Source organism: Mobula birostris, chromosome 5 (assembly GCF_030028105.1).
Source record: "Mobula birostris isolate sMobBir1 chromosome 5, sMobBir1.hap1, whole genome shotgun sequence".
Classification (NCBI taxonomy): Eukaryota; Metazoa; Chordata; class Chondrichthyes; order Myliobatiformes; family Myliobatidae; genus Mobula; species Mobula birostris.
In genome coordinates, this window is record NC_092374.1 from 185,819,065 (window position 1) to 185,846,484 (window position 27,420).

A 27,420-nucleotide genomic window follows, 5' to 3' on the forward strand; every position below is an offset into this window, starting at 1 on the left:
AGGGATTGGACACGCTAGAGGTGGGAAGCATGTTCCCAATGTTGGAGGAGTCCAGAACCAGAGGCCACAGTTTAAGAATAAAGGGTAGACCATTTAGAACCGAGTTGAGGAAAAACTTTTTCACACAGAGCTTTGCAGATTTGTGGAATGCTCTGCCTCAGAAGGCAGTGGAGGAGGCCAATTCTCTGGATTCTTTTAAGAAAGAGTTAGATAGAGCTCTTAAAGATAGCGGAGTCAAGGCATATGGGGAAAAGGCAGGAACTGGATACTAATTGTGAATGATCACAGTGAATGGCGGTGCTGGCTCGAAGGGCTGAATGGCCTACTCCTGCCCCTATTGTCTACTTACACTATAAATTTACTTTGAACTTTATGTTGAGAAGGGAGGGTGATGAGTATGAGACAGGATCCTAACAACAGCAATGTCCAATTCCTCCCACTGCCGGCTCCGGTGAGAGGAGCTTGGGAAATGTTGTAGGGTGGGGGTGGGTGGATTCCTGGGGCACTGGGACCGATTCTGGGAAAAATAGAACCCACACATCCCGGATGGATTGCACCTCATTACCTGGACGTCTTCACACGGACGTAGGAGAGGACCTACCCTCCGTCCGCCAGAAGAAGCAGGAATGCCTATTGGCATCCATTTTAATTCCACTTTGCATTCCCATTCTGATATGTCAAGCCATGGCTTCCTCTACTGTACGATGAGGCCACACTCAGGTGGAGGAACAACATCTTATATTCCGTCTGGGTAGCCTCCAACCTGATGGCACGAACATCAATTTCTTGAACTTCTAGTAATGTCCCCCACCTTCCTCACCATTCCCCATCCCCCTTACCCCCCTCACCTTATCTCTTTGCCTACCCATCTCTGGTGCTCTTTCCCCCCCCCCTTTTCTTTCATCCATCTGTCCTTCTGTCTTCTATCTGATTCCCCCTTCTCTTTCACTCATCAACCTCCCAGCTCCTTACTTTAACTCCCCCCCCGTTTCATCTGTCATTTTGTTTCTCTCTCCCCTCCCCCACCTTTCAAATCTACTCCTCTTTTTCTTTCTCTCCAGTCCTGCCAAAGGGTCTCGCACGAAACGTCGGCTGTACTTTTTTCCACAGGTGCTGCCTGGCCTGCGGACTTCCTCCGGCATTCTGTGTGTGTCGCGGGGATTTCACTTCGCTCGGTCGAGAATAGGACGAACTGAGCGTAAATTCGGAATGGGGGAGGGGTCAATCAGGGAGGGAATTCGCTTCACAAATACAGACCGATGCAACTATCAGGAGCTGCTGGAAAATGATCAGCTGGATGAAAGTAGCACTCTGGTTTGCGTGGAATACCAGTACAGAACAGTTTTAGTCAATAAAGTATGACTGATACTGTTCTGTTGGAGGGTGGAAGTGAACACAGCCGGCAGAGAGACCGCCGCCAAAAAGGGCACCAAACTATCTTCACTGACGTCACAGCCCCGCCCCCCCCCTCCCCCACCCAGGGCCGCATACCAAGGGAGTGCTTTCATGAGCGTTTAAAAGTATTATCATTTTAGATGAGTTTGGTTGCTTGTCAGCGGGGTTCCAGTTTTGTATCTGTTTATTTTGGTTAACAGCTGGTTTCTGGCTCCGCGGTGTGAGAAGAGTTCGAGGTCCCCGGGCTTGGAAGGGTCCCTGACTTCACTTTAGGTTTGGGGCAGCAGCGGTCCCGGAGTTTAATCGGCTGCCGGAGATGTGGACGATCGCTTGCCTTTTGCTGCTGTCCCTGCATGGAGTGTGCAATAACGAAGGTAAGGAGCTTCCATTTCGGCTTTGCAGCCGCATGGTCACATTGAATTTTGTTTTACGGCGGTTGGCATCCAGCTTAATGGTGCATTACCGCCACCCTCTGCTCCAGAATGTGCACTAGACATACATTCTAAATTCCTTCACCCAATCACACACACACACCTACACTTCACCCTCCCATCTTTGACCATCCTAGTATCCTATTCCTGTTTATTCGTCATATTCTATAAAAAACCCCTGTACCCCTTAAAAACGCTAAAAATACCCGGACTTGTGCTCTCTCACCCATGCCCAGCAACCCTTTTAATGTGAATTCCTGCATCCCCAACTCCCTTAGTTTATTCCTCATCATCTCTCTCTGTATCCCATACTTCCTGCAACACAAAACTATATGTTCTACTGACTCCTCTTCCTGACATTCCTCACACAATCCTGTCTGGTGTTTCCCTATCATTTTCAATGTTTAGTTTAATGCACAATGCCCCAGCCTTAACCTAGTCCACACAATTTCCTCTCTTCTGTTTCCATTACCTACCCTAGTAACTGCAACACTCTTTTGTATTTGATATAAATGCCTCCCTTTCCCCTCCTTGTCCCATCTTTCTTGCCACATTCGGTTGACTTTTTCCCAGATTACACACTTAACCTCTGCTTTACTGACACTAATGTGCATTTCCACATTTTCTTTCTTTAACGCCCTCTTTGCCAACTCATCCACCCTCTCATTCCCCTTCACCCCTACATGTGCTGGAACCCATAGAAATTTTACCTGACCTCCCTGATTTGCAATTCTTGTAACTAACTGAAGGACTTCATAAAGTACATCTTGCCGACTGTTTATGTGAAAAGACCTTAAACTTGCTAGAACTGAGGATGAATCTGAACATATCAATGCTTTGACTTGTCTGGCTTTCTGCACCCATTGCAACGCAACCAACACCGCCAGCATCTCCACTGTAAACACTCCTAACTTATTAGATGTTCTTCTGCTGATTCCAATTTCTTTTGCTGGTATGACCACCCCAAACCCTGTCCCTCCTGTTGCAGGTTCCTTCGCACCATCCATATAAATGTGAGTATAATCACTATACTTTTCCATCACATGACAGTTAAATGCATTTACCAAATCTGTTTTATATCTTTCTTTCCTTTTTACCTCTAACAAATGCCAGTCGGCGGCATGACTTTTAAAACTGCCTCACGTTTTCCGCATGGGATTTCAGCTGGGGGTGTTCATCCCCGACAAATAAAGCGTGCTCGGGGGTGACCCAACTTGGATTCGAACTCGCTCCGAACGATGCCATTGCGTCACCAGCTGGTTGTCCTCATCGAGTTGATCGTTCCCTGGGAGGACTGCAGTCGAAAAGGAAAAATAGGCTGTGATTAATTCATTTATTGAAACTGAAAATCCTGACATTTTAATCGGGACTGAATCTTGGCTTGACCCTTCGATTAAATCTGCTGAGATATTCCCTCCTCATCTCCAAAGTTTTAGAAAGGACAGAAACTCTCAGGGAGGCGGTATGTTTATGGGTGTGAACAATACTATTCCTTGTTTTGAAAGAACTGACTAGGCAGCGACTTTGGTGTCAATCTACACTTTAGGGACAAATGGTGCAGATCGGGAGTTTTTACCGTCCACCTGATGCTAATTCCGGGCCTCTGTTGGACAGTGAATCAAGCATTTCCAAAGTAAACGCCTCGTCGCGCTCTCCGTTTATTATGCTGGCGGGTGATTTTAATGTCCCAGGTGTAGATTGTACTGACGGCACACAAAGTGAACCAAAATGTGCCCTTCAGGAAGCCCTGGCTGATTTGATTCTGAAAAATCATCTGACTCAGAAAGTCACTTTTCCTACCAGAAGCGATGATACAGGTGGCACCGAAAACACCTTAGATTTATTGCTGACTTCGCATCCAGATTTAATTTCAGAGGTTTCACCGATTCGTATTGAAGAGTGATTGCACAATCAATTGGTATTGAAGGGTGGACATTGCCAATTGGTATTGAAGAGTGGGCACAGCTGATTGGTATTGAAGGGTGGACATTCTCATCGAATTTTTTGAGGATGTAACTAGTAGAGTGGATAGGGGAGAACCAGTGGATGTGGTATATTTGGATTTTCAAAAGGCTTTTGACAAGGTCCTGCACAGGAGATCAGTGTGCAAACTTAAAGCACACGGTATAGGGGTAAGGTATTGATGTGGATAAAGAATTGGTTGGCAGACAGGAAGCAAAGGGTGGGAATAAACAGGACCTTTTCAGAATGGCAGGCAGTGGCTAGTGGGGTACCGCAAGGCTCAGTGCTGGGACCCCAGTTGTTTACAATATATATATTAATGACTTAGACAAGGGAATTAAATGCAACATCTCCAAGTTTGCGGATGACACGAAGCTGGGCGGCAGTGTTAGTTGTGAGGAGGATGCAGGGTGACTTGGATAGGTTAAGTGAGTGGGCAAATTCATGGCAGATGCAATTTAATGTGGATAAATGTGAGGTTATCCACTTTGGTGGCAAAAGCAGGAAAAAAGATTATTATCTGAATGGTGGCCAATTAGGAAAAGGGGAGGTGCAACAAGACCTGGGTGTCATTAAACACCAGTCATTGAAAGTGGGCATGCAGGTACAGCTGGCAGTAAAAAAAGATGAATGGTATGCTGGCATTTATAGCAAGAGGATTCGAGTACAGGAGCAGGGAGGTACTACTGCAGTTGTACAAGGCCTTGGTGAGACCACCCCTGGAGTATTGTGTGCAGTTTTGGTCCCCTAATCCAGCGGACCCCAACCACCGGGCCACGGATGCGAGGGAACGATGTGATTTGGCAATAGGAGTCAGCTGCACCTTTCCTCATTCCCTGTCACGCCCACTGTTGAGCTTGAACGCACGCGAGGTCATTACCCGCGCGTCATCCATGTCAGCGCGGGAAGGAGATCAACGCCTCGAACTTGCAGATGACGGCGGGCTGGAAAGTATGTTTGACATAATATCTCTGCTGGCATTCTGGATCAAAGTCAAGGCTAAATATCCTGAGATAGCCACAAAAGCACTGAAAAGGTTGCTTCCTTTTCCAACGTATCTCTGCAATGAATGAAACGAAAACTAAACTGCGGAATAGACTGGACATAAGGAACCCCCTTCAAGTATCACCGTCTCCCATCACCCCTCGATAGGACCGTCTTGTTGCAGGAAAACAAGCCCAGGGCTCTCACTGATTCAGCGATATTTGTGTGTTGCAATGATTTTATATGTTCATACGGGGAAAATATGTGCTGCGTGTTTAATATCCAAAAGATACTTAAAATGTTACAATGCAATTGACTTATATAACCATATAACAATTACAGCACGGAAACAGGCCATCTGTGCCCTTCTAGTCCGTGCCAAACGCTACTCTCACCTAGTCCCACCGACCCGCACTCAGCCCATAACCCTCCATTCCTTTTCTGTCCGTATACCTATCCAATTTTTTTTTAGATAATAATATCGAACTTGCCTCTACCACTTCTACTGGAAGTTCGTTCAACTTTTACTTCAAGCTCCCGTGTCCTCCCCTGATAATTGACTTATCACTATGTTCATGCGAGGAAAATATGCGCTGTGTGTTTAATATTAAATTCATTAGATAAACCCTTTTAGAAACAAAATTGAGTGTATTAGCTAATTATCATCTATATTGCGGTCGTGATTAACACCCCACCCCGAACAGAATCGCCAAAAACGATTTGTAGAAAAAAATCGTACACGCATGCGCACTGGTGCCCGTGCAAGGCTTCATAGTCAATGTAGTCTTCGGGGTAAACCCAGCGTATTTGACTGCTACTCTTGTCCATTGGCACCCTGCCCGTCCCCCCCCCCCCCCCCCCCGGGTCGGCCGGTCCGCAAGAATATTGTCAATATGAAACCGGTCAACAGTGCAAAAAAGGTTGGGGACCCCTGCCCTAATCTGAGGAAAGACATTCTCGCCATAGAGGGAGTACAAAGAAGGTTCACCAGTTTGATTCCTGGGATGGCAGGACTTTCATATGATGAAAGACTGGATCGACTAGGCTTATACTCTCTGGAATTTAGAAGATTGAGGGGGGATCTTATTGAAACATATAAAATTCTGAAGGGATTGGACAGGCTAGATGCAGGAAGATTGTTCCCAATGTTGGGGAAGTCCAGAATGAGAGGTCACAGTTTGAGGATAAAGGGGAAGCCTTTTAAGATCGAGATAGGAAAAACTTCTTCACACAGAGAGTGGTTGAATCTGTGGAATTCTCTGTCACATTAAACAGTTGAGGCCAGTTCATTGGTTATATTTAAGAGGGAGTTAGATATGGCCCTTGTGGCTAAAGGGATCGGGGGTATGGAGGGAAGGCTGGTACAGGGTTCTGAGTTGGATGATCAGCCATGATCATACTGAATGGTGGTGCAGTCTCGAGGGGCCGAATGGCCGACTCCTGCATCTATTTTCTATGTTTCTATTACACAGCTGATTGGTGTTGAAAGGTGATTGCATAGCAGATTGGATAGAAGGGTGGACATTACCATTGTATAGAAGCACAGCTTTCAGGCTTAGCACTGAAGAATAAACAGCAAAGGCTCAATTGGGTTGTTTGGTATTGGGTCCGCGCAGACTCCATCTTCCTCTCACTCCACCATTTCTGAACACCCTAAGCCACCCTTTTCCTCAGACATTACCACTCCACTCCACTCTGCCATCAACTTCCACCCTGCCCTCAAATTTACCTGGTCCATTTCTGACACCTCCCTCCCCTTTCTCGATCTCTCTGTCTCTATCTCTGGAGGCAGCTTATCTGCTGAAGTCTATTACAAACCTATAGCTAGCTGGACTATACCTCATCCCACCCTGTTACTTGTAAAAATGCCAACTCTTCTCTCAATTCCTCCATCTCCTCCGCATCTGCTCTCAGGATGAGACTTTTCATTCCAGAATGAAAGAGATGTCCTCCTCCTTCAAAGAAAGGGGCTCCCTTCCCCCACCATCAACAGTGCCCTCAACTGTATGTCTTCGATTTCACCCACGTCTACACTCATCCCAACCTCCTGCCACCCTACAAGGGATAGGGTTCCTCTTGTCCTCAGCTACCACACCACCAGCCTTCGCATCCAGCACATAATTCTTGAAACTTCTGCCATCTCCAATGAGATCCCACCACCAAACATATCTTTCCTCTCCCCCCGCCCCACCAATTTCTGCTTTCAGTAGGGGTTATTCCCTATGTGACTTCCTTGTACATTTATCCCTCCCCACTGATCTTCCTCCTGGCACTTATCCTTGTAAGCAGAACAAGTGCTACACCTGTCCCTACACCTCCTCCCTCACGACCATTCAGGGCCCCAAACAGTCCTTCCAGGTGAGGCGACACTTCACCTGTGAGTCTGTTGGGGTTATATACTGTGTCCAGTGCTCCCGATGTGGCTTCCTGTATATTGGTGAGACCCCACGTAGATTGGGAGACCGCTTCGCCGAGCATCTACGGTCCATCTGCCAGAAAATGCGGGCTCTCCCAGTGGCCACCCATTTTAATTCCACTTCCCATCACATTCCAACATGTCTATCCATGGCTCACTCCACTGTCGTGATGAGGCCACACTGAGGTTGGAGGAACAACACCTTATATTCTGTCTGGGTAGCCTCCAGCCTGATGGTATGAACATTGACTTCTTGAACTTCTGGTAATGCCACCCACTCCCTCCCCCCCTTCACCATTCCCCCTCCTCTTTTCCCTCTCTCACCTCATCTCCTTGCCTGCCCATTGCCTCCCTCTGGTGCTCCTCCACCCTTTACTTTCTTCCCTGGCCTTCTGTCCTCTTCTGTCAGACTCCCTCCTTCTCCACCCCTGTATGTCTTTCACCAATGAACTTCCCAGTTCTTTACCTCATCCCTCCCCCTTCAGGTTTCACCTATCACCTCGTGTTTCTCTCTCCTCTCTCCCCCACCCACCTTTTAAATCTACTCCTCAGCTTTTTTTCTCCAGTCCTGACAAAGGGTCTCAGCCCGAAATGTGGCCTGTCTGATGACACAAAGGTTGGGGGTGTTGTGTGGAGAGTTGTCAGAAGTTACAGCGGGGCATCGATAGGATGCAGAGCTGGGCTGAGAAGTGGCAGATGGAGTTCAACCCAGATAAGTGTGAAGTGGTTCATTTTGGTAGGTCAAATTTGAAAGCAGAACACAGTATAAATGGTAAGGCTCTTGGCAGTGTGGAAGATCCGAGATATCTTGGGGTCTGTGCCCATAGGACACTCAAAGCAGGTTGACAGTGTTGTTAAGAAGGCATATAGTGTGTTAGCGTGGGTTTGAGTTCAAGAGCCATGAGGTAATGTTGCAGCCATATAAGACTTGGTGAGACCCCTCTTGGAGTACTGTGTTCAGTTCTGGTCACCTCACTACAGGAAGGATGTGGGTACTATAGAGAGAGTACAGAGGAAATTTACAAGGATGTTGCCTGGATTGGAGGGTGTACCTTATGGGAATAGGTTAAGTGGACTTAGCCTTTTCTCCTTGGAGCGATGTAGAATGAGAGGTGACCTGATAGAGGTGTATAAGATGATGAGAGGCATTGATTTGTGTGGATAGCCAGGGTTTTTTTTCCCCAGGGCTGAAATGGCTAACACAAGGGGGCATAGTTTTAAGGGGTTTGGAAGTAGGTACCGAGGGGATGCCAGGGGTATGTTTTTCACACAGAGGGTGGTGGGTGTGTGGAATGCACTGCCGGCGGTGGTGGAAGCGGATACAGTAGGGTCTTTTAAGAGCCTCTTAGATGGATACATGGAGCTTAGAAAAATAGAGGGCTATGCGCTAGGGAAATTCTAGGCAGTTTCTAGAGTATGTTACATGGCCAGCACAACATTATGGGCCGAAGGGCCTGTAATATACTGTAGATTTCTATGTTCTGTGTTCCACTTTTTGCTGTAGATGCTGCCTGTTCTGCTGAGTTCCTGTAGCATTTTTTGTGTGTTGCTTGGATTTCGAACATCTGCAGATTTTCTCTTGCTTTCCATTGTTGTGGGTCATGTTGGCAACCCAAAGTATGCCCATGCTTGGGCAAGATAGAAAACTTTTTAACTTACATTGTGGGCAACATTTTAAATGACTTGAATTATAAATTGAAATAACATCTATAGGGGATTCCAAAATATGGTACATCATAGGGAAATTTCAAGGTGATTTTCATGATCACTAGCCCAGAATCCACAAGATAAACCCAACCATATTCGGGAAGCATAATCTTTGTTGTCCAGTGTAATCATTCGATCACAATGCTGCATGATGGTATCTCCAAACAAGGCACAGTCCATCACAATGCATTTCAAATCATAGTCAGAGACTTCAACCTGGCTTTTTTGAAGATAACCCTGCCCAATTACCACCTCCATATAACCTGTAGCACCAGAGGTCCCAACACATCAAAGCACTGTTATACTCGGATAAGGAATGTTCCATGCCCAGACCACATCTCGGTAAATTCGATCGCTTGACTGTCATTCTGCCTGCATTGAGTCAGAAGCTAAAGAGCAAAGCTCCAGAGATTAGGACAACAAAGCAGCGGTTGCAGGAGACAGAGCAGCGGCTAAGGGATTGCTTTGAGTCATTAGACTAGGTTGTGTTTGAGGACTTAAAGAAACATAGAAAACCTACAGCACAATACAGGCCATTCGACCCACAAAACTACCGAACATGTTCTTACCTTAGAAATTACCTAGGGTTACCCATCGCCCTCTATTTTTCTGAGCTGCATGTATCTGTCACTCATCCGGGCATCTGAATGAATACACCATGTAATGGACTTGAAGCAGCTGTAGATGAGAGTGTCCTCACAAAATCATTCAGTTTTCCCCAAGCTGAAGCCCTGGATGAAGCATGAGATCCAAAATCTGCTGACGGCCAAGAAAATTGCAAGAGGTCCACATAGGATCTCCAGAAAGCCATCTCACTGGAGAACTGGCAGTTTTGGACTACACAGGAATCAACGAAGAATGCTCAACAGGGCTTGAATACTGTCACCGCTTACAAAGTTTAATCAGGTGACATAGGCAAGAACAGGGCTTTGCTTCCAGATGAACTAGTCAGAGTGATCAGCAGCAGTCTCCCTTTCTCTTCACCATTTACACCTGGGACTTCAACTACTGTACAGAGTCTTGTCATCTTCAGAAGTTTTCTGATGACTCTGCCATAGTTGGATGCATCAGCAAGGGAGATGAGGCTGAGTGCAGGGCTACGGTAGGAAACTTTGTCACATGGTGTGAGCAGAATTGTCTGCAACTTAATGTGAAAAAGTCTAAGGAGCTGGTGGTAGACCTGAGGAAAGCTAAGGTACCGGCGACCCCTGTTTCCATCCAGGGGGTCAGGGTGGACATGGTGGAGGATTACAAATACCTGGGGATACGAATTGACAATAAACTGGATGGGTCAAAGAACACTGAGGCTGTCTACAAGAAGGGTCAGAGCCGTCTCTATTTCCTGAGGAGACTGAGGTCCTTTAACATCTGCCGGACGATGCTGAGGATGTTCTACGAGTCTGTGGTGGCCAGTGCAATCATGTTTGCTGTTGAGTGCTGGGGCAGCAAGCTGAAGGTAGCAGACACCAACAGAATCAACAAACTCATTCGTAAGGCCAGTGATGTTGTGGGGATGGAACTGGATTCTCTGACGGTGGTGTCTGAAAAGAGGATGCTGTCCAAGTTGCATGCCATCTTGGACAATGTCTCCCATCCACTACATAATGTACTGGTTGGGCACAGGAGTACATTCAGCCAGAGACTCATTCCACCGAGGTGTAACACAGAGCGCCATAGGAAGTCATTCCTGCCTGTGGCCATCAAACTTCACAACTCCTCCCTTGGAGGGTCAGACACCCTGAGCCAATAGGCTGGTCCTGGACTTATTTCCGGGCATAATTTACATATTACTATTTAACTATTTATGGTGTTATTACTATTTATTATTTATGGAGCAACTGTAACGAAAACCAATTTCCCCTGGGATCAATAAAGTATGACTATGACTACGTCCTTCTAAGCTCACTTTGACCATCAAAACATGGAGGAACCACCACAAACTCCTACAGTCCCTGATGATCCTGTGATTCCAATCTCTTGGGGCTGATGTGCGAGCAGCCTTCGGGAGTGTGAACCCATGAAAAGCTTCTCGCCAAGTACTAAAGACCTGCACTGGAGTGTTTGCGGAGATCTTTAACCTCTGACTTTGTCAGTCTGAGGTACCCACCGGCTTCAGGCAGACGTCACCTATACCAGTAATTTGCACGTGGACTTTCAGAAGGCCTTTGACAGGAGGCTGCTAAACAAAATAAGAGCCTTGAGAATTACAGGAAAGATACTAACAGGCACAGAGCATTGACAGATTTGCAGGAGGCAAAGTGTGGGAATAAAGGGATCCTTTTAAGACTGGCTGCTGGTGACTAGTGCTGTTCCAAAGGAGTCTGTGTTGAGACTACTTCTTTTTCGTTGTATGTTAACAATCTGGATGATGACGTTGATGGCCTTGTGGCCGAGTTTGTGGGTGCTACAAAGATAGAACATAGAACTGTACATCACAGGAACAGGCCAGTGTTGGGCCGAAGGAGCTAAAATGTACCCAAACACTAATCTCTCCTACCGAGACCATGCCAATATCCCTCCATCCTCCTTGTATCCATGTGCCTATCCAATCATTCCTTAAAAACCTCCAATGTATTTGCCTCTACCACCATACCAGGCAGTGCATTCCAGGCATCCACCACACTCTGAGTGAAAAGACTTGCCCCTCACATCCCCCTTGAACCTTCAATGTCCGCCCTCTGGTATTAGATATTACAACCCTCGAAACACATACTCCCTGTCCATTCTATCTAAGCCTCTCAAAATCTTTTAAACCTCAGTTTGATCTCCCCGCAGCCTCTGCGACCCAAGAGAAAACAACCCATGTTTGTCCAGCCTCTCATGATAGCACATGCCCTCTAATTGAGGCAGCATCCTAATAAACCTCTTTTGCACCCTCTCCAAAGCCTCAACATCCTTCCTTTCATTCCTTCAACATTCCCTCAACCACACCTGGAGTACTGTGTGCAGTTTTGGTCTCCAAATTTGAGGAAGGACATTCTTGCTATTGAGGGAGTGCAGCGTAGGTTCACAAGGTTAATTCCCGGGATGGCGGGACTGTCATATGTCGAAAGATTGGAGCGACTGGGCTTGTATACTCTGGAATTTAGAAGGCTGAGAGGGGATCTTATTGAAACATATAAGATTATTAAGGGATTGGACATGCTGCAGGCAGGAAGCATGTTCCCGCTGATGGGTGAGTCCAGAACCAGAGGCCACAGTTTAAGAATTAGGGGTAGGCCATTTAGAACGGAGTTGAGGAAAAACTTTTTCACCCAGAGAGTGGTGGATATATGGAATGCTCTGCCCCAGAAGGCTGTGGAGGCCAAGTCTCTGGATGCTCTCAAAAAAGAGATGGATAGAGCTCTTTAAAGATAGTGGAATCAAAGGTTATGGGGATAAGGCAGGAACTGGATACTGATAGTGGATGATCAGCCACGATCACAGAGAATGGTGGTGCTGGCTCGAAGGACCAAATGGCCTACTCCTGCACCTATTGTCTATTGTTTAGTGGGGCGACCAGGATGCACTTGGAGTATTGCAACCATTTTGGGCCCCATATTTCAGAAAGAGTCCAGATGAGGTTTGCAAGGATGGTTCCAGGAATGAAGAGGTTAACATCTGAGGGGCATTTGGCAGCTTTGGGTGTGTACTCACTGGAATTTAGAAGAATGCTAGGGTATCTATTTGAAACACTGTTGGAAGGACTAGATAGGGTAGATGTGGAGTGGGTAGTTTAGAGGAAGTAGAGAGTCTACAGTAGAACTTAGATAGATTCAGAGAATGGTCAAAGAAATGGCAGATGAAATACAGTGTCAATAAGTGTATGGTCATGCACTTTGGTAGAAGTAGTAAAAGAATGGACTATTTTCTAGATGGAGAGAAATTCAAAAATCCGAAGTGTAAAGTGATTTGGGAGTCCTCATGCAGGATTCCCTGATGGTTAATTTGCAGGTTGAATTGGTGGTGAGGAAGGTGAATATAGTGTTAGCATTCATCTCAGGAGGACAGGAATATAAAAGCAAGGATGTAATGCTGCGGATATATAAGGCACATGAGGCCTCACGGACTATTGTGTGCAGTTTTGGGCCCCTTATTAAAGAAAGGATTTGCTGACATAGGACAGGATTCAGAGGAGCTTCACAAGAATGATTTTAGCAATTAAATGCTTATCACCTGAGCAGCAATTATATGCTCTGGGCCTGTTCTCACAGGAAATTAGAAGAATGTCGGGGTGTTCTCATTGAAACTTATTGAATGTTGAAAGAATGTTGAATGTTTTCAGTTCTGGTCACCTCATTATAGGAAGGATGTGGAACCTATGGGGGAGGGGTGCAGAGGAGATTTACCAGGATGTTGCCTGGATTGGAAAACAAGTCTTATGAGGTAAGGTTAGCAGAGCTGGGACTTTTCTCTTTGGAGCGTAGAAGGATGAGAGGGGACTTGATAGAGGTCTACAAGATTATGAGAGGCATGGATAGGGTGGATAGCCAGTACCTGTTTCCCAGGGCATGAATAGCAAACACCAGAGGGCATATGTACAAAGTTAAGGGAGGGGAGTTTAGGGGAGACATCAGGGGTAACTTTTTTACACAGAGGGTTGTGGGTGCCTGGAATGACTTGCCAGGGATGGTGGTGGAGGCTAAAACATTAGGGGTATTTAAGAACCTCTTGGACAGAATAAAGTAATAGAGAGTACCCCTGTGGCTGTGGCTGTGCCCCTTGACAATAAGTACTCCTGTTTGATTACAGTTGGGGGGGACAGCATACCTGGGGGAAGCAACACTGGCCGTGCCTCTGGCACGGAGTCGAGCCCTGTAGGTAAGAAGGATAGGGAACGGCAGAGGAGGGCAATAGTAATAGGGGACTCAATAGTTAGGGAGTCAGATAGACGATTCTGTGGACGAAGTCAGGAGACCCGGATGGTAGCTTGCCTCCCTGGTGCAAGGGTCTGTAATGTTTCTGATCACGTCCAAGAGATCTTGAAATGGGAGGGAGAGGAGCCAGAGGTCATGGTACGTAAAGGTACCAATGACATAGGTTGGAAAAGGGAAGAGGTCCTGAAAGAAGAATATAGGAAGGGAGTTGAGAAAAAGGACGACAAAGGCAGTAATCTCGGGATTACTGCCTGTGCCACGCGACAGTGAGAGTGGGAATGGAATGAGGTGGAGGATAAATACATGACTGAGAGATTGGAGCAAGGGGCAGGGATTCGGGTTTTTGGATCATTGGGACCACTATTGGCGCAGGCATGACCTGTACAAAGGGGCGGGTTGCACTTGAATCATAGGGGGACCAATATCCTGGCGGGGAGATTTGCGAGGGCTACTAAGGTGACTTTAAACTAGAATGGTTGGGGGAGGGAATCAAATTAAGGAGCCTAGGAGAGGGGAGGTTGATATAGGGGGAAAAAGAAGAAGAAGGTAACAAAGTTGTTTGCTTAATTAAGGATAAACAGAGAGTGGGAGGGGGAAGAGTTTCTTAAATGCATCTATTTTAATGCTAGGAGCATTGTAAGAAAGGTGAATGAGCCTAGAGCATGGATTGATAGCTATTAGTGAAATGTTGTTGCAGGAGGGGTGTGATTGGCAACTAAATATTCCAGGATTTCGTTGCTTCAGATGTGATAGAATAGGATGGGCAAGAGGGGGAGGTGTTGCATTGCTTGTCAGAGATTATATAACAGCAGAGCTCTGGCAGGATAGATTAGTGGACTCGTCTAGGGAGGCTATTTGGGTGAAATTGAGAGGAATAGGAAAAGTGTTGTGACGCTTATAGGGGTGTATTATAGACCACCTAATGGGGACCGAGAACTGGAGGAGCAAATTTGTAAGGAGATAGCAGATATTTGTAGTAAGCACAAGGTTGTGATTGTGGGAGATTTTAATTTTCCACACGTAGACTGGGAAGCCCATTCTGTAAAAGGGCTGGATGGTTTGGAGTTTGTAAAATGTGTGCAGGATAGTTCTTTGAAGCAATACATAGAGGTACCAACTAGAGAAGGGGCAGTGTTGGATCTCCTGTTAGGGAATGAGTCAGGGCAGGTAATGGAGGTATTTGTTGGGGAGCACTTCGGGTCCAGTAATCACAATACAATTAGTTTCAGGCTATGTCCACACTACGCCGGATAATTTTGAAAACGCTGGTTTTGAGTAAAAACGACGGGCGTCCACACTAGGCATTTTTCAAAATATCTCCGTCCACATTAGACGGATATTTGGGCGAATCTCCTACTGGGCATGCGCAGGACACACACAGAAAACAAGTGAGGAGGAAACGGTAAACTTGGTGCACGTTTGTCCAGTTACAGAGTAGAAAAACTTAAAAGGACTTGCTCTTGGCTCTCGCGCAGGAGGACTTAAAACTAAAAAAAAAACAAATACTGGAGCATATGGAGGCAACCGACAGGAAGTTCATGGACAGTGTGACCCAGCTGACGAACATTGAAAAACTGATCAACACTGTTGCATTAATAAAGCACCTTGTTAAATGTATAAAACATTTGCATCAGCGTTATCTTGTATTTCTATACAATGTTACATTAGCCTGTTACACATCTATTGTCAGAGAAGTACTTGCATGAAGAGGTGAACCACCTTCGTACAAGCAAGGACAAAAAACAGGGCAGAGTGAGTATACTTATTTATTCAGTATGCTATGAGTCAAAGTATTTGGTGAGTACATTTCTAACCCTTCTGGCTTCAGTCTCGTTGCCCTCTGTTCTGAAATTGTTAGGTGGTTGCGTTCAAGAAAACAACGAAATGCCGCGCTGTGGCTATCTGTTCCGGCATGTCATGACAGCGTTTTTAAATAATCAAAAAAGCTCACTTTACAATTTAACTCTCACGCCACTCACACCGACTGCGCGTTATAACAGTTTGCGCAGTACCAAGCAGAAGCAGAAAAAAGCATTGTTGTTGAGGTGTTGTCATGACAGTGTTTTTAAATCTCTCCGGTTACCCCGTACACACTACAATGGATATTAGGTGTTTTCAGATTTATTCATTCTGGAGATCGTTTCTGAAAATTTCTGTTTTCGGGGGATGAAAACGCTGTTTCAGTGTGGACAGAAGGTCAAAACGAAGAGAAAAGGCTTAGTTTTCAAAATTATCCGGCGTATTGTGGACGTACCCTCTGTGTAATTATGGAGAAGGATAGGACTGGACCTAGGATTGAGATTTTTGATTGGAGAAAGGCTAACTTTGAGGAGATGCGAAAGGATTTAGAAGGAGTGGATTGGGAAAATTTGTTTTATGGGAAGGATGTAACGGAGAAATGGAGGTAGTTTAAAGGTGAAATTTTGAGGGTTCAGAATTTTTATGTTCCTGTTAGGTTGAAAGGAAAGGTTAAAAGTTTGAGAGAGCCATGGTTTTCAAGAAATATTGGAAACTTCGTTCAGAAAAAGAGAGGGATCTTCAATAAATATGAGCAGCTTGGAGTTAATGAGATACTCGAGGAATATAAAGAATGTAAAAAGAATCTTAAAGAAATTAGGAAAGCTAAAAGAAGATACGAGGCTGCTACGAGGAATAGTCTACATGGATTTGTGCGTGGAAGGTCATGTTTGACAAATCTTAATGAGTTTTTTGATGAGGTTACTAAGAAAGTTGACGAGGGTAAAACGGTGGATGTTGTCTATATGGACTTCACTAAGGCCTGTGACAAGGTTCCACACGGAAAGTTAGTTAGGAAGGTTCAATCGTTAGGCGTTAATATGGAAGTAGTAAGATGGATTCAGCAGTGGCTGGATGGGAGACGCCAGAGAGTAGTGGTGGATAACTGTGTCTCAGATTGGTGGACGGTGTGTAGTGGTGTGCCTCAGGGATCTGTACTGGGTCCAATGTTGTTTGTAATATATATTAATGATCTGGATGATGGGGTGGTAAATTGGATTTGTAAGTATGCAGATGATACTAAGATAGGTGGAGTTGTGGATGATGTGGTAGGTTTTCAAAACTTGCAGAGAGATATAGGATAGTTAGAAGAGTGGGCTGAAAGGTGGCAGATGGAGTTTAATGCTGAAAAATGTGAGGTACTACATTTTGGTAGAACTAATCAAAATAGGACATACATGGTAAATGGTAGTGCATTAAAGAATGCTTTAGAACAGAGGGATCTAGGAATAATGGTACATAGTTCCCTGAAGATGGAATCTCATGTGGATAGGGTGGTGAAGAAAGCTTTTGATTTGCTGGCTTTTATTAATCAGAACATTGAGTATAGGAGTTGGGATGTAATGTTGAAATTGTATAAGGCATTGGTAAAGCCAAATCTGGAGTATTGTGTACAGTTCTAGTCACCGAATTATAGGAAAGATGTCAATAAAATTGAGAGAGTACAGAGGAGGTTTACTAAAATGTTACCTGGGTTTCATCTCCTAAGTTACAGAGAAAGGTTGAACAAGTTAGGTCTTTATTCTTTGGAGAGTAGAAGGTTGAGGGGGGATTTGATAGAGGTGTTTAAAATTATGAGGGGGATTGATAGAGTTGACGTGGTTAGACTTTTTCCATTGAGAGTGTGGAAGATTCAAACAAGAAGACATGGGTTGAGAATTAGAGGACAAAAGTTTAGGGGTAACATGAGGGGGAACTTCTTCACTCAGAGAGTGGTAGCTGTGTGGAACGAGCTTCCAGCAGAAGTGGTTGAGGCAGGTTCGATGTTGTCGTTTAAAGTTGAATTGGATATGGACAGGAAAGGAATAGATGGTTTTGGGCTGAGTGCAGGTCGGTGGGACTAGGATAGGGTAAGAGTTCGGCATGGACGAGAAGGGCCTAGATGGCCTGTTTCCATGCTGTAATTGTTATATGGTTATATGGATGAAAGGGGTAGTGTGGGTTTAGTACGTTTCTTTTTTAAGGAATATATGGGTCAGCACAACATCGAGGGCTGAAGGGCCTGTACTGTGCTGTAGTATTCTAGTGTCTAGTGTCTAGATAGAGTGGGTGTGAAGAGAATGTTTCCTACAGTGGAGGAGTTTTGGGCAAGAGAGTACTGCTTCAAACTAGAGGGACTCCATCTGAAAGCCCTCAACTCGAAGTGGAGTCATTGGGACTCCATCTTTTTAGCAGGCTTCTTTATTTTTACGAAGTCGAGTTGCTAGCTTGACGCTCAACCCAGCACAGATGGAAAGCATGCAAGGGAGCCGGCTGGGTTCAAACTCAGGAGCCTTCTCTCCGAAGTCCAGCATTGATGCCACTACACCACCAGCCGGCCATTTGGAACAGAGCTGAGGAGGAATTTCTTTAGCCAGAGGGTGCTAAATCTGTGGAATTCATTGGCACAGATGGCCGAGGAGGCTAATTCATGGGATGTACTTAAGGCAGAGATTTATAGGTTCTCGATTAGTCAGGATGTGAAAGATTATGAGGAGAAGGCAGGAGAATGGGATCAACCATGATGAAATGGCGGATCAGACGTGATGGACCAAATGGCCTAATTCTGCTCCTGTGTCTTGTGGTCTAAGCTGAGGTTGATAGGTTGGCATGAAGAAGGGTCGTCAAATGTGTTTACATTTGGCAGAGGCAGACTGGGCAAAATGAATTATTAAGCTGTATTTTATTTCATCCTTGCATCCAAAGCTACAATCCATTTGGTTTAAGTCTTGTGCACCCAAGCTGCCTTCTCCTTTGCAATATTTTGACAGTTTAGCCTAGATTGAGTTAACATTGGAGAGTTAATTATGTGTAAATTGGCTGCCAGAACCAGGTGCTAAACTGTGGTGAGTGGTCTTATATCTGCTAATGTAATAGGTGCTGATTTTAGGTCATACAACCATAAGACACTGGAGCAGAATTAGGCCACTTGGCCCATTGGGTCTGACCTGCCGTTTCATCACAGCTGATTTAAGATACCTCCCAACCCATCTTTCTGCTTTCGCTCCATAACCTTTGACACTCTTACTAATCAAGAACCCATCAACCTTCGCTTGAAATATACTCAATGACCTGGCCTCCAAAGCCATTTCATCGCAATGAATTCCACAGATTCTCCACTCTGGCTGAAGAAATCCCTCTTCATTTCTGAGGCTGTGACTCTCTGTGTCCACTCCATCTTTGCCTTTCAATATTGAATGTGTTTCAGTAAGGTTCTCTTCCTCCCCATGCTGCCCCCATGACCACCTTCTTCTAAACTCCAGCAAGTAGAGGCCCGGACCCAAGAAACGCTCCTCGTACGCTGACCCTCTGTCACCCGGTTCCAGTGTTTCACCACTGTCTTCCCAGATTTAACAGTTACATTTTCTTTTCTTGCCCTCATCAGTCAACAGAGAAGATGCCGTTGCAATGCTTGGTTCATCAGTTTTACTGGATTCGGAAGTCAAAGTTAACCCGCAGATGCAAGAGATCGTTTGGACATTCATCAGCAGCCACAACAGCCCTGTCATCATTTTACATCACACCCCGAGTTACAAGAAGTGGGTAGAGCCCAGTGAACAGTTCAAGTTGCGCCTGGGTTTTATTCTTTCCAATGGTTCTTTGGTGATAAATGGATTAAAAGTCAGGGACGAAGGAGATTACAGTTTGGAGGTAGATGGCCGTGAACTGAAAATAATACATTTGTCCCTCTTCGGTGAGTACATGAATAACTGATTCAAGGTTCAAGTTTATTTAACATGTGTACAGTACTGTGCAAAAGTCTTAGGCACATAAATGTATACAGTAGCCAGGGTGCCTAAGACTTTGTAGTTTGATATATTACGTCTTTCCATTTGCCAAATACTATTAGATCAATAGTATTAAGTGTTATTTGGTAACTGGAAAGACATAATATTCAGTACTTGGGCACCCTAGCTATGTAGGTGTACTTCAGACTTTGGCACAATATTGTACATGTGGGTTTTTCAACATTGGGACTGGCTCTTTAGACTATTATCTTCCTCTCAGTCAGAGATATAGATGACAACTGAAACAGGCCTTTCAGCCCATGAATATTTTTGTTAGCCCTGACATAGCCCTTGTTATTGCTGTTCCTCACTTTGACCTGACACCTCATTAAATGGTCATCCGTCCCATTCTTGGTACGGCTGAGGGCATATCCCAGCTTGGAACGTGAGCCGCACAGACACGTGGCTGAAAAGCAAGTCCTCCCTTCCCCACACATTTGATGAAAGGTGGGAGCCGCAGCAGCCGTAGTAGTTTGACGCTATGCCATCAGAGTTCAGAGTTCAATTCCGGCACTGTCTGTGAATGTTTGTACGTCCTTCCTGTGAACACGTGGGTTTCTTCACAGTGCTCCAGTTTCCTCCCACTGTCCAAAGGTGTACTGGTTAGTGGGTTAACTGGTGATTGTAAATTGTCCCACCGTTAGGCTTGGGTTAAACAGGTGGGTTGCTGGGCAGTGTGGCTCGTTGGGCTGGGAGGGTCGGTTCTGCACCGTATCCCGAAATAAATGTCACGCAATGAGGTTTCATTGCAAGTCATCAGTTCATAATATGTGGCATTGATTAACTGGACTCTGGAAACTCACACTCGTTCCTCAAAAACACTTTATTTACTTGTGCACAAGGAGAACTGCATGACCCCTGTCACCGCACTGTTCTGAAGTCTGAACAGAGAAAATGCCACTGTCAGAACAAATTGAATTGCTTTACAGATATTGACCAGCTGGTACATGTTCAAGTTCCTGACTTGCAAAATTAATTGCCATTCAGGATAGTTGTTGCCTGATCCTGGAATCCTTATCTGATCCGCCTGTGCCAAATAGCTCCAGTCCTGTGCTATGTTCTCCAAAGGCCTTCCCTAGTGACCTATCTTGGCTGCACTGACTGCACACTATATGTATTCTGTGCTTGCCAGGACATTATCGTGACCCTTGCCTTGCTGCCCCTTCCACAGTAGCACAGTGCTTATCACATTCGCCTTACAGCGCCAGTTGTCACTGACTGCAGCTCAATTCCCGTCACCGTCCGTAGGCATTTTGTATGTTCTCCCTGTGACCGTGTGTGTTTCCTCACACATTCCGAACATGTACGGATGGTGAAAAAGGATCTAGTGCTTTCCTGGCGTATGTGATGAATAAACTGTTCACAGACTCCCAGCCGGCTATAGGTATCGATTTTAACCAATGTTTCAATGACAAGGTCTGCCATCTTCATCGGGGATGATGTCTGGGCATGTCTAGTCCGGTGGTATTTATACCCCTGTTGTCCCTCTCTCCTGAATGGTTAGTCCTCGTCCAATCAGGTTTCCACTGAAACCCATATCAAGGAGCACAGGCAATGTATCCGTTTGGGTTACCTGGAGAAATTGGCAGTGGCAGAACATTGTGTTCACAATGGCCATAGGATTGAATTCGACGGCACAAAACTGTGCCACACCAATGGCTTTTGGGACCACCTGGTGAAGGAAGCATTTGAAATAAAACTAGAGGAAAAGAATTTTATCCAAGGCAAAGGTCTTCCTCTAGCTAAGAACTGGAATTTATTTGTAAGCAAGGTGGGACGGCAGAAACCTGATTGGATGAGGACTAACCATTCAGGAGGGGTAGAATACAGGGGTGTAAATACCACCGGACTAGACATGCCCAGGCATCGTTCCTGATGAAGATGACAGAGTTTGTCATCGAAACGTCAGTTAAAATCGATACCTGCACCTGCCTTGAAGCCCAAGAGAGTTTATTCATGTACGGTTAGGGTTAGTGAGTTGTGTTTATGCTATGTTAGCGTGTCAGCACGTCTGGACTGCACAATCACAAAACAACACATTTAACTATACGTTTTTGAAATACAAATAAAGCTAGACTTTCTGCCCTTTAGATAACCTGTTGGAAGCTACGATATTGACCATCTCCTCCTTCCCTGCTTCTACTATCTGGCTCATCTGCAACGTCAGTGGAGATCCTCAGAAGTATCAATGGTGGAAAAATGGAGCGGAAATCTCCCAGTTTCACCAGCTTATCGATGGCAATCGGACTCTAATGATCATGAATGCCTCAAGACATGACTGTGGAATTTATACCTGCGCGGCAACCAATCCAGTCAGCTTCATCCAGGCTAACCACACCCTATTCATTTCTGGTGAGTTTGGTTTGTAAATCTTATTCTGAGAGTAAATTTGACATCATCGTTTAGTGGCCAGCTTTGGAAATCAATCTGTTGGCACTGGGAGTGTTAAAGTTCATAGAAATTTTGCAATAGGCTAAGAGGCCATTGGGTCCATCTTGTCTGTACTAGCTCTGAGTAATCCACCTACTCCATTTTCCTGCTCCACAATTAAATCTGTCTCGATTACAACAATTCTTGAGGCAAAATTTGGCAACGTACCCTGACAACGTACCAGCTTGGATTCTTTTGCTAATCATTGTCCTTCTACATCCTCCAGTTCTCAAGCTCTCTGGTTTCAAATATCTGTACCAGATCTTCTCACCTCCTCCCCGTTCCGCAGAGAATGGCTTCAGTCTCTTGTCACGTACCCCGTAACAGGAATAAAGGAACCAGCAGAAATAGAAACCACTTTGGAGTCTAGTATTGCTAATAACTAATAATATTTATGAATAACTACACAATACAGTAAACTAAGTGAAGATAAATCAAACAGATTAACAAGAATCATATATATAAGTAAGTAAATCAATAAGTGTGGAAAAATATGAATGAAAAATCCAAGCTTCTTTAAGTCTAGGGGTAAAAAGATACAGTCTTAAGATGTTGAGCAAAGTTCAATTCAGTTCAGTTCATGGTATGTAGTTGAATGGTGGTGGAGAGAGAGGGAGAGTGAGTTGAGTCTTCAGGTGAGCTGTTGTCGTCGATTTCCTCATCGTCCTTTGAAATCCTTCACAAGTCACCGACTGTGACTTCAACAACAAAGGGGACGGTACTTCGGTGTGGTGGAGCTGTCTACCCAGGTCTGGGTCAGAGACATGGACAACTCCCCACCGATGTTGCCTTTGAGGTTTCACTGGCAGAGCAATTAGATCAATCCGCCTGGTCGATCCTCCAAAACCCACTTTCTCTGCGGGCACAACAATGCTCATTCAGTGTCCAGATCATGTGTCTGAGGTCTGTATCATCTGACCTCCCATTTATCTCACCAGGCTGAGCATCACCTGTCATTCAAAGAATCCCTCCTTCCTTTGTCTGTAAAGGAATGCGAGCAGGCAACAAGTTCTTGAAAGTAACATCAATAATGTGCTGTCGGTCACCATAGCAACTTTCGAGCTGGTCAGTGCTGTCTCCAAACCCAACTCAGTAGAAATACAAAGTTACTTCCAGTGCCTTAAAGTGACAGTCCAACCGTCAATCTTCCTCTCTTTCTCTCTCTTTAAAACAAACCATCGATGATAAATAACTCTCTCTCTGTCTCTCTTCAAACAGTTAATAGGGGCACTCCTGGATCCCCTCACACCCTTCAGTCCGCCCACACGGCTGTCAATCGAGGAACCTTGAAATGAGGCTGAGGAGGGGTATTGTCTTTATCTCTGTAACTCTGAGCCACACTTTCTGCTTTCTAATTTATTATTTGTCATCTATTCAGCCCTCATCTGCAAATAATACTTTTTCCTGAACAGACAAACACTTAACCTCTCATCGAATAAGGGGTGTAATAGAAACATAGAAAACCTACAGCACAATACAGGCCCCTTCGGCCCACAAAGTTTTCCCGAAAATGTCCTTACCTTAGAACTAACTAGGCTTACCCATAGCCCTCTATTTTTCTAGGCTCCATGTACCTATCCAGGAGACTCTTAAAAGACCCTATTGTTTCCGCCTCCACCACCGCTGCCGGCAGCCCATTCCATGCACTCACCACTCTCTGCGTAAAAACCTTACCCCTGACATCTCCTCTGTACCTACTTCCAAGCACCTTAAAAACTCTGTCCTCTGGTGATATCCATTTCAGTCCTGGGAAAAAGCCTATGGCTATCCACACAATCAATGCCTCTCATTATCTTATACACCTCTCTCAGGTCACCTCTCATCCTCTGTCGCTCCAAGGAGAAAAGGCCGAGTTCACTCAACCTATTCTCAAAAGACATGCTTCCCAATCCAGGCAACATCCTTGTAAATCTCCTCTGCACACTTTTTATGGTTTCCACATCCTTCCTCTACTCAGCTGACCAGAACTGAGCGCAGTACTCCAAGTGGGGTCTGACCAGGGCCCTATGTAACTGTAACATTACCTCTCAGCTCCTGAACTCAATCCCACGATTGATAAAGGCCAATGAAGTGTATGCCTTCTTAACCACAGAGTCAACCTGTGTCCCAGCTTTGAATGTCCAATGGACTCGGACCCCAAGATCTCTCTGATCCTCCACACGGCCAAGAGTCTTACTGTTAATACTATATTCTGCCATCATATTTGACCTCCAAAATGAACCACCTCACACTTATCTGGGTTGAACTCCATCTGCCACTTCTCAGCCCAGTTTTGCATCCTATCAATATCCCGCTGTCACCTCTGACAGCCCTCCACAATATCCACAACACCACCAACCTTTGCGTCATCAGCAAATTTACTAACCCATCCCTCATCTTCCTCATCTAGGTCATTTATAAAAATCACGAGTAGGTACACCACTGGTCACCGACCTCCATGCAGAATAAGACCCGTCAACAACCACTCTTTGCCTTCTGTGAGCAAGCCAGTTCTGGATCCACAAAACAATGTCCCCTTGGATCCCATGCTTCCTTACTTTCTCAATAAGCCTTGCATGGGGTACCTTATCAAATGCCTTGCTGAAATTCATATACCATAGTCATAGTCATACTTTATTGATCCCGGGGGAAATTGGTATTTGTTACAGTTGCACCATAAATAAATAGTAATAAATATACACTACATCTACTGCTCTACCATCATCAATGTGTTCAGTCACATCCTCAAAAACTTCAGTCAGGCTTGTAAGGCACGACCTGCCTTTGTCAAAGTCATGCTGACTATTCCTAATCATATTATGCCTCTCCAAATGTTCATAAATCCTGCCTCTCAGGATTTTGTCCATCAACTTACCAACCACTGAAGTAAGACTCACTGGTCTATAATTTCCTGGGCTATCTCTACTCCCTTTCTTGAATAAGGGAACAACATCCACAACCCTCCAATCCTCCGGAACGTCTCCCGTCCTCATTGATGATGCAAAGATCATTGCCAGAGGCTCAGCAATCTCCTTCCTCACTTCCAACAGTAGCCGAGGGTACATTCCATCTGGTCCCGGTGACTTATCCAATTTGATGCTTTCCAAAAGCTCCAGCACATCCTCTTCCTTGATATCTACATTTTTAGTCCACTGCAAGTCAACCCTACAATGGCCAAGCTCCTTTTCAGTAGTGAATGCTGAAGCAAAGTATTCATTAAGTACCTCTGCTTTCTCCTCCGGTTCCATACACACTTTTCCACTGTCACACTTGATTGGTCCTATTCTCTCACGTCTTATCCTCTTGCTTATCACATACTGGTAGAATGTCTTGGGGTTTTCCTTAATCCTGTCCGCCAAGGACTTCTCATGGCCCCTTCTGGCTCTCCCAAATTTATTCTTAAGCTCCTTCCTGCTAGCCTTATAATTTCCCAGGTCTCTATCATTACCTAGTTTTTTGAACATTTTGTAAGCTCTTCTTTTCTCCTTGACTAGATTTATTACAGTCTTTGCCCACCACAGTTCCTGTACCCTACCATCCTTTCCCTGTCTCATTGGAACGTACCTATGCAGAACCCCACGCAAATATCCTCTGAACATTTGCCACATTTCTTCCATACGTTCCCCTGAGAACATCTGTTGCCAATTTATGCTTCCAAGTTCCTGCCTGATAGCCTCATATTTCCCCTTACTCCAATTAAACGTTTTTCTAGCTTGTCTGTTCCCATTCCTCTCCAATGCTATGGTAAAGGAGATAGAATTGTCATTGCTATCTCCAAAATGGTCTCCCACTGAGAGACCCAACACCTGACCAGGTTCATTTCCCAATACTAGATCAAGTACAGCCTTTCCTTTTGTAGGCTTATCTACGTATTGTGTCAAGAAACCTTCCTGAAAACACCTAACAAACTCCACCCCATCTAAACCCCTCACTCTAGGGAGATGCCAATCAATATTTGGAAAATTAATATCTCCCACCACAACAACCCTGTTATTATTACACCTTTGCAGAATCTGTCTCCATATCTGCTCCTCACAAACTCTCCCCAATAGGCTTAACAAATCTCCCTGCCAGGATATTGGTCCCCCTGGGATTCAAGTGCAACCCGTCCTTTTTGTACAGGTCACACCTGCTCAAAAGGAGGTCCCAATGATCTAGGAATCTGAATCCCTGCCCCCTTCTCCAATCCCTCAGCCACACACTTATTCTCCACCTGATTCTATTTCTATACTCACTGTCACGTGGCACAGGCAGTAATTCCAAGATTACTACCTTTGAGGTCCTGCTTCTCAACTTCCTTCCTAACTCCCTATAGTCTGTTTTCAGAACCTCTTTCCTTTTCCTGCCTATGTCGTTGGTACCGATATGTACTACGACCTCTGGCTCTCCTCTTACCCACTTCAGGGTATCGTGGATGCGATCAGGAACATCCCCTACCCTGGCACCTGTTAGGCAAATTACCTTCTGCGTTTCTTTCCTGCATCCACAGAATCGCCTGTCTGACCCCCTAACTATGGAGTCCCCTATCAATAATGCCATCCTCTTCCTTTCCCTACCCTTCTGAGCCACAGGGCCAGACTTTGTGCCAGAGGCATGACCACTGTTGCTTCCTGCAGGTAGGCTGTCTCCCCCAACAGTACTCAAACAGGAGTACTTATTGTTAAGGGGGACAGCCACTGGGGTACCCTCTAGCATCCGCCTCTTGCACTTCCCTCTCCTGACTGTTATCCACTTGTCTGTCTCCCGTGGTCCCAGTGTGACCACCTGCTTATATCTCCTCTCTGTCACATCCTCACTCTCCCTGACCAGACGAAGGTCATTGAGCTGCATGTCCAGTTCCCTAACGCAGTCCTAAAGGAGCTGTAGCTCGATGCACTTGGCACAGATATGGCTGCCCAGGAGGCTGGGAGTCTCCAGGACCTCTCACATCTGACACTGAGCACAGAAAACCAGCCTCACACACATACTTTCTGACTTACTTCTAAACAGACAATCTACCTCGCTTCAACCCATTATCACCGAAGCCCCGTTGAGCCAAAGCCTTCCTACTCTGTCGACCTCTACTCTGACACCCACTACTCCAGCGCCCGCTGTATAAATGTCATCTTTTTAAACTCATCTCGGTGTTTTCACTGGCTGACGTCCACGCACTTGCGCAGTTGTGCCCCGATCATAAGGCTGAAGAAATGTTTTTTTTTCTCCTGATTCAGTGGACAATGAGCTAAGAGTACTGGTTAGAAATTGAAATAATGTATTGTCATCTACCATAATCCTTCGACCGTTTTATTTTGCTGATGAGCAGCCACTTTCTGCGGATGGTAGGCATGGTAACAGTTGGTAACCTTTTTCCCTAAAAAATAACCACACTAAGCCATGATATGTGCTCCTTTTAATTTGTTGTTTATTTGTGAGATACAGTGTGGAATATGCCCTTCGAGCCGTGCCGCCCAGCAATCCCTCGATTTAGTTCTCGCCTC

At 45.3% G+C, this 27,420-nt stretch overlaps 1 protein-coding gene across 2 annotated transcripts in view; it reads left to right on the forward strand.

The window, feature by feature from the left end:
- Nucleotides 1-1,508: 1,508 nt before the first annotated feature.
- LOC140198127 (uncharacterized) overlaps nucleotides 1,509-27,420 on the forward strand; it is a 34,359-nt gene continuing 8,447 nt past the window's right edge. For both annotated transcript variants that reach the window (XM_072259072.1, XM_072259073.1), the window contains exons 1-3: nucleotides 1,509-1,769; nucleotides 19,132-19,440; nucleotides 21,626-21,886. In XM_072259072.1, the coding sequence (XP_072115173.1) occupies nucleotides 1,712-1,769; nucleotides 19,132-19,440; nucleotides 21,626-21,886 (628 nt within the window). In that variant the 5' untranslated portion in view covers nucleotides 1,509-1,711. The remainder of the gene's footprint in view (nucleotides 1,770-19,131; nucleotides 19,441-21,625; nucleotides 21,887-27,420) is intronic.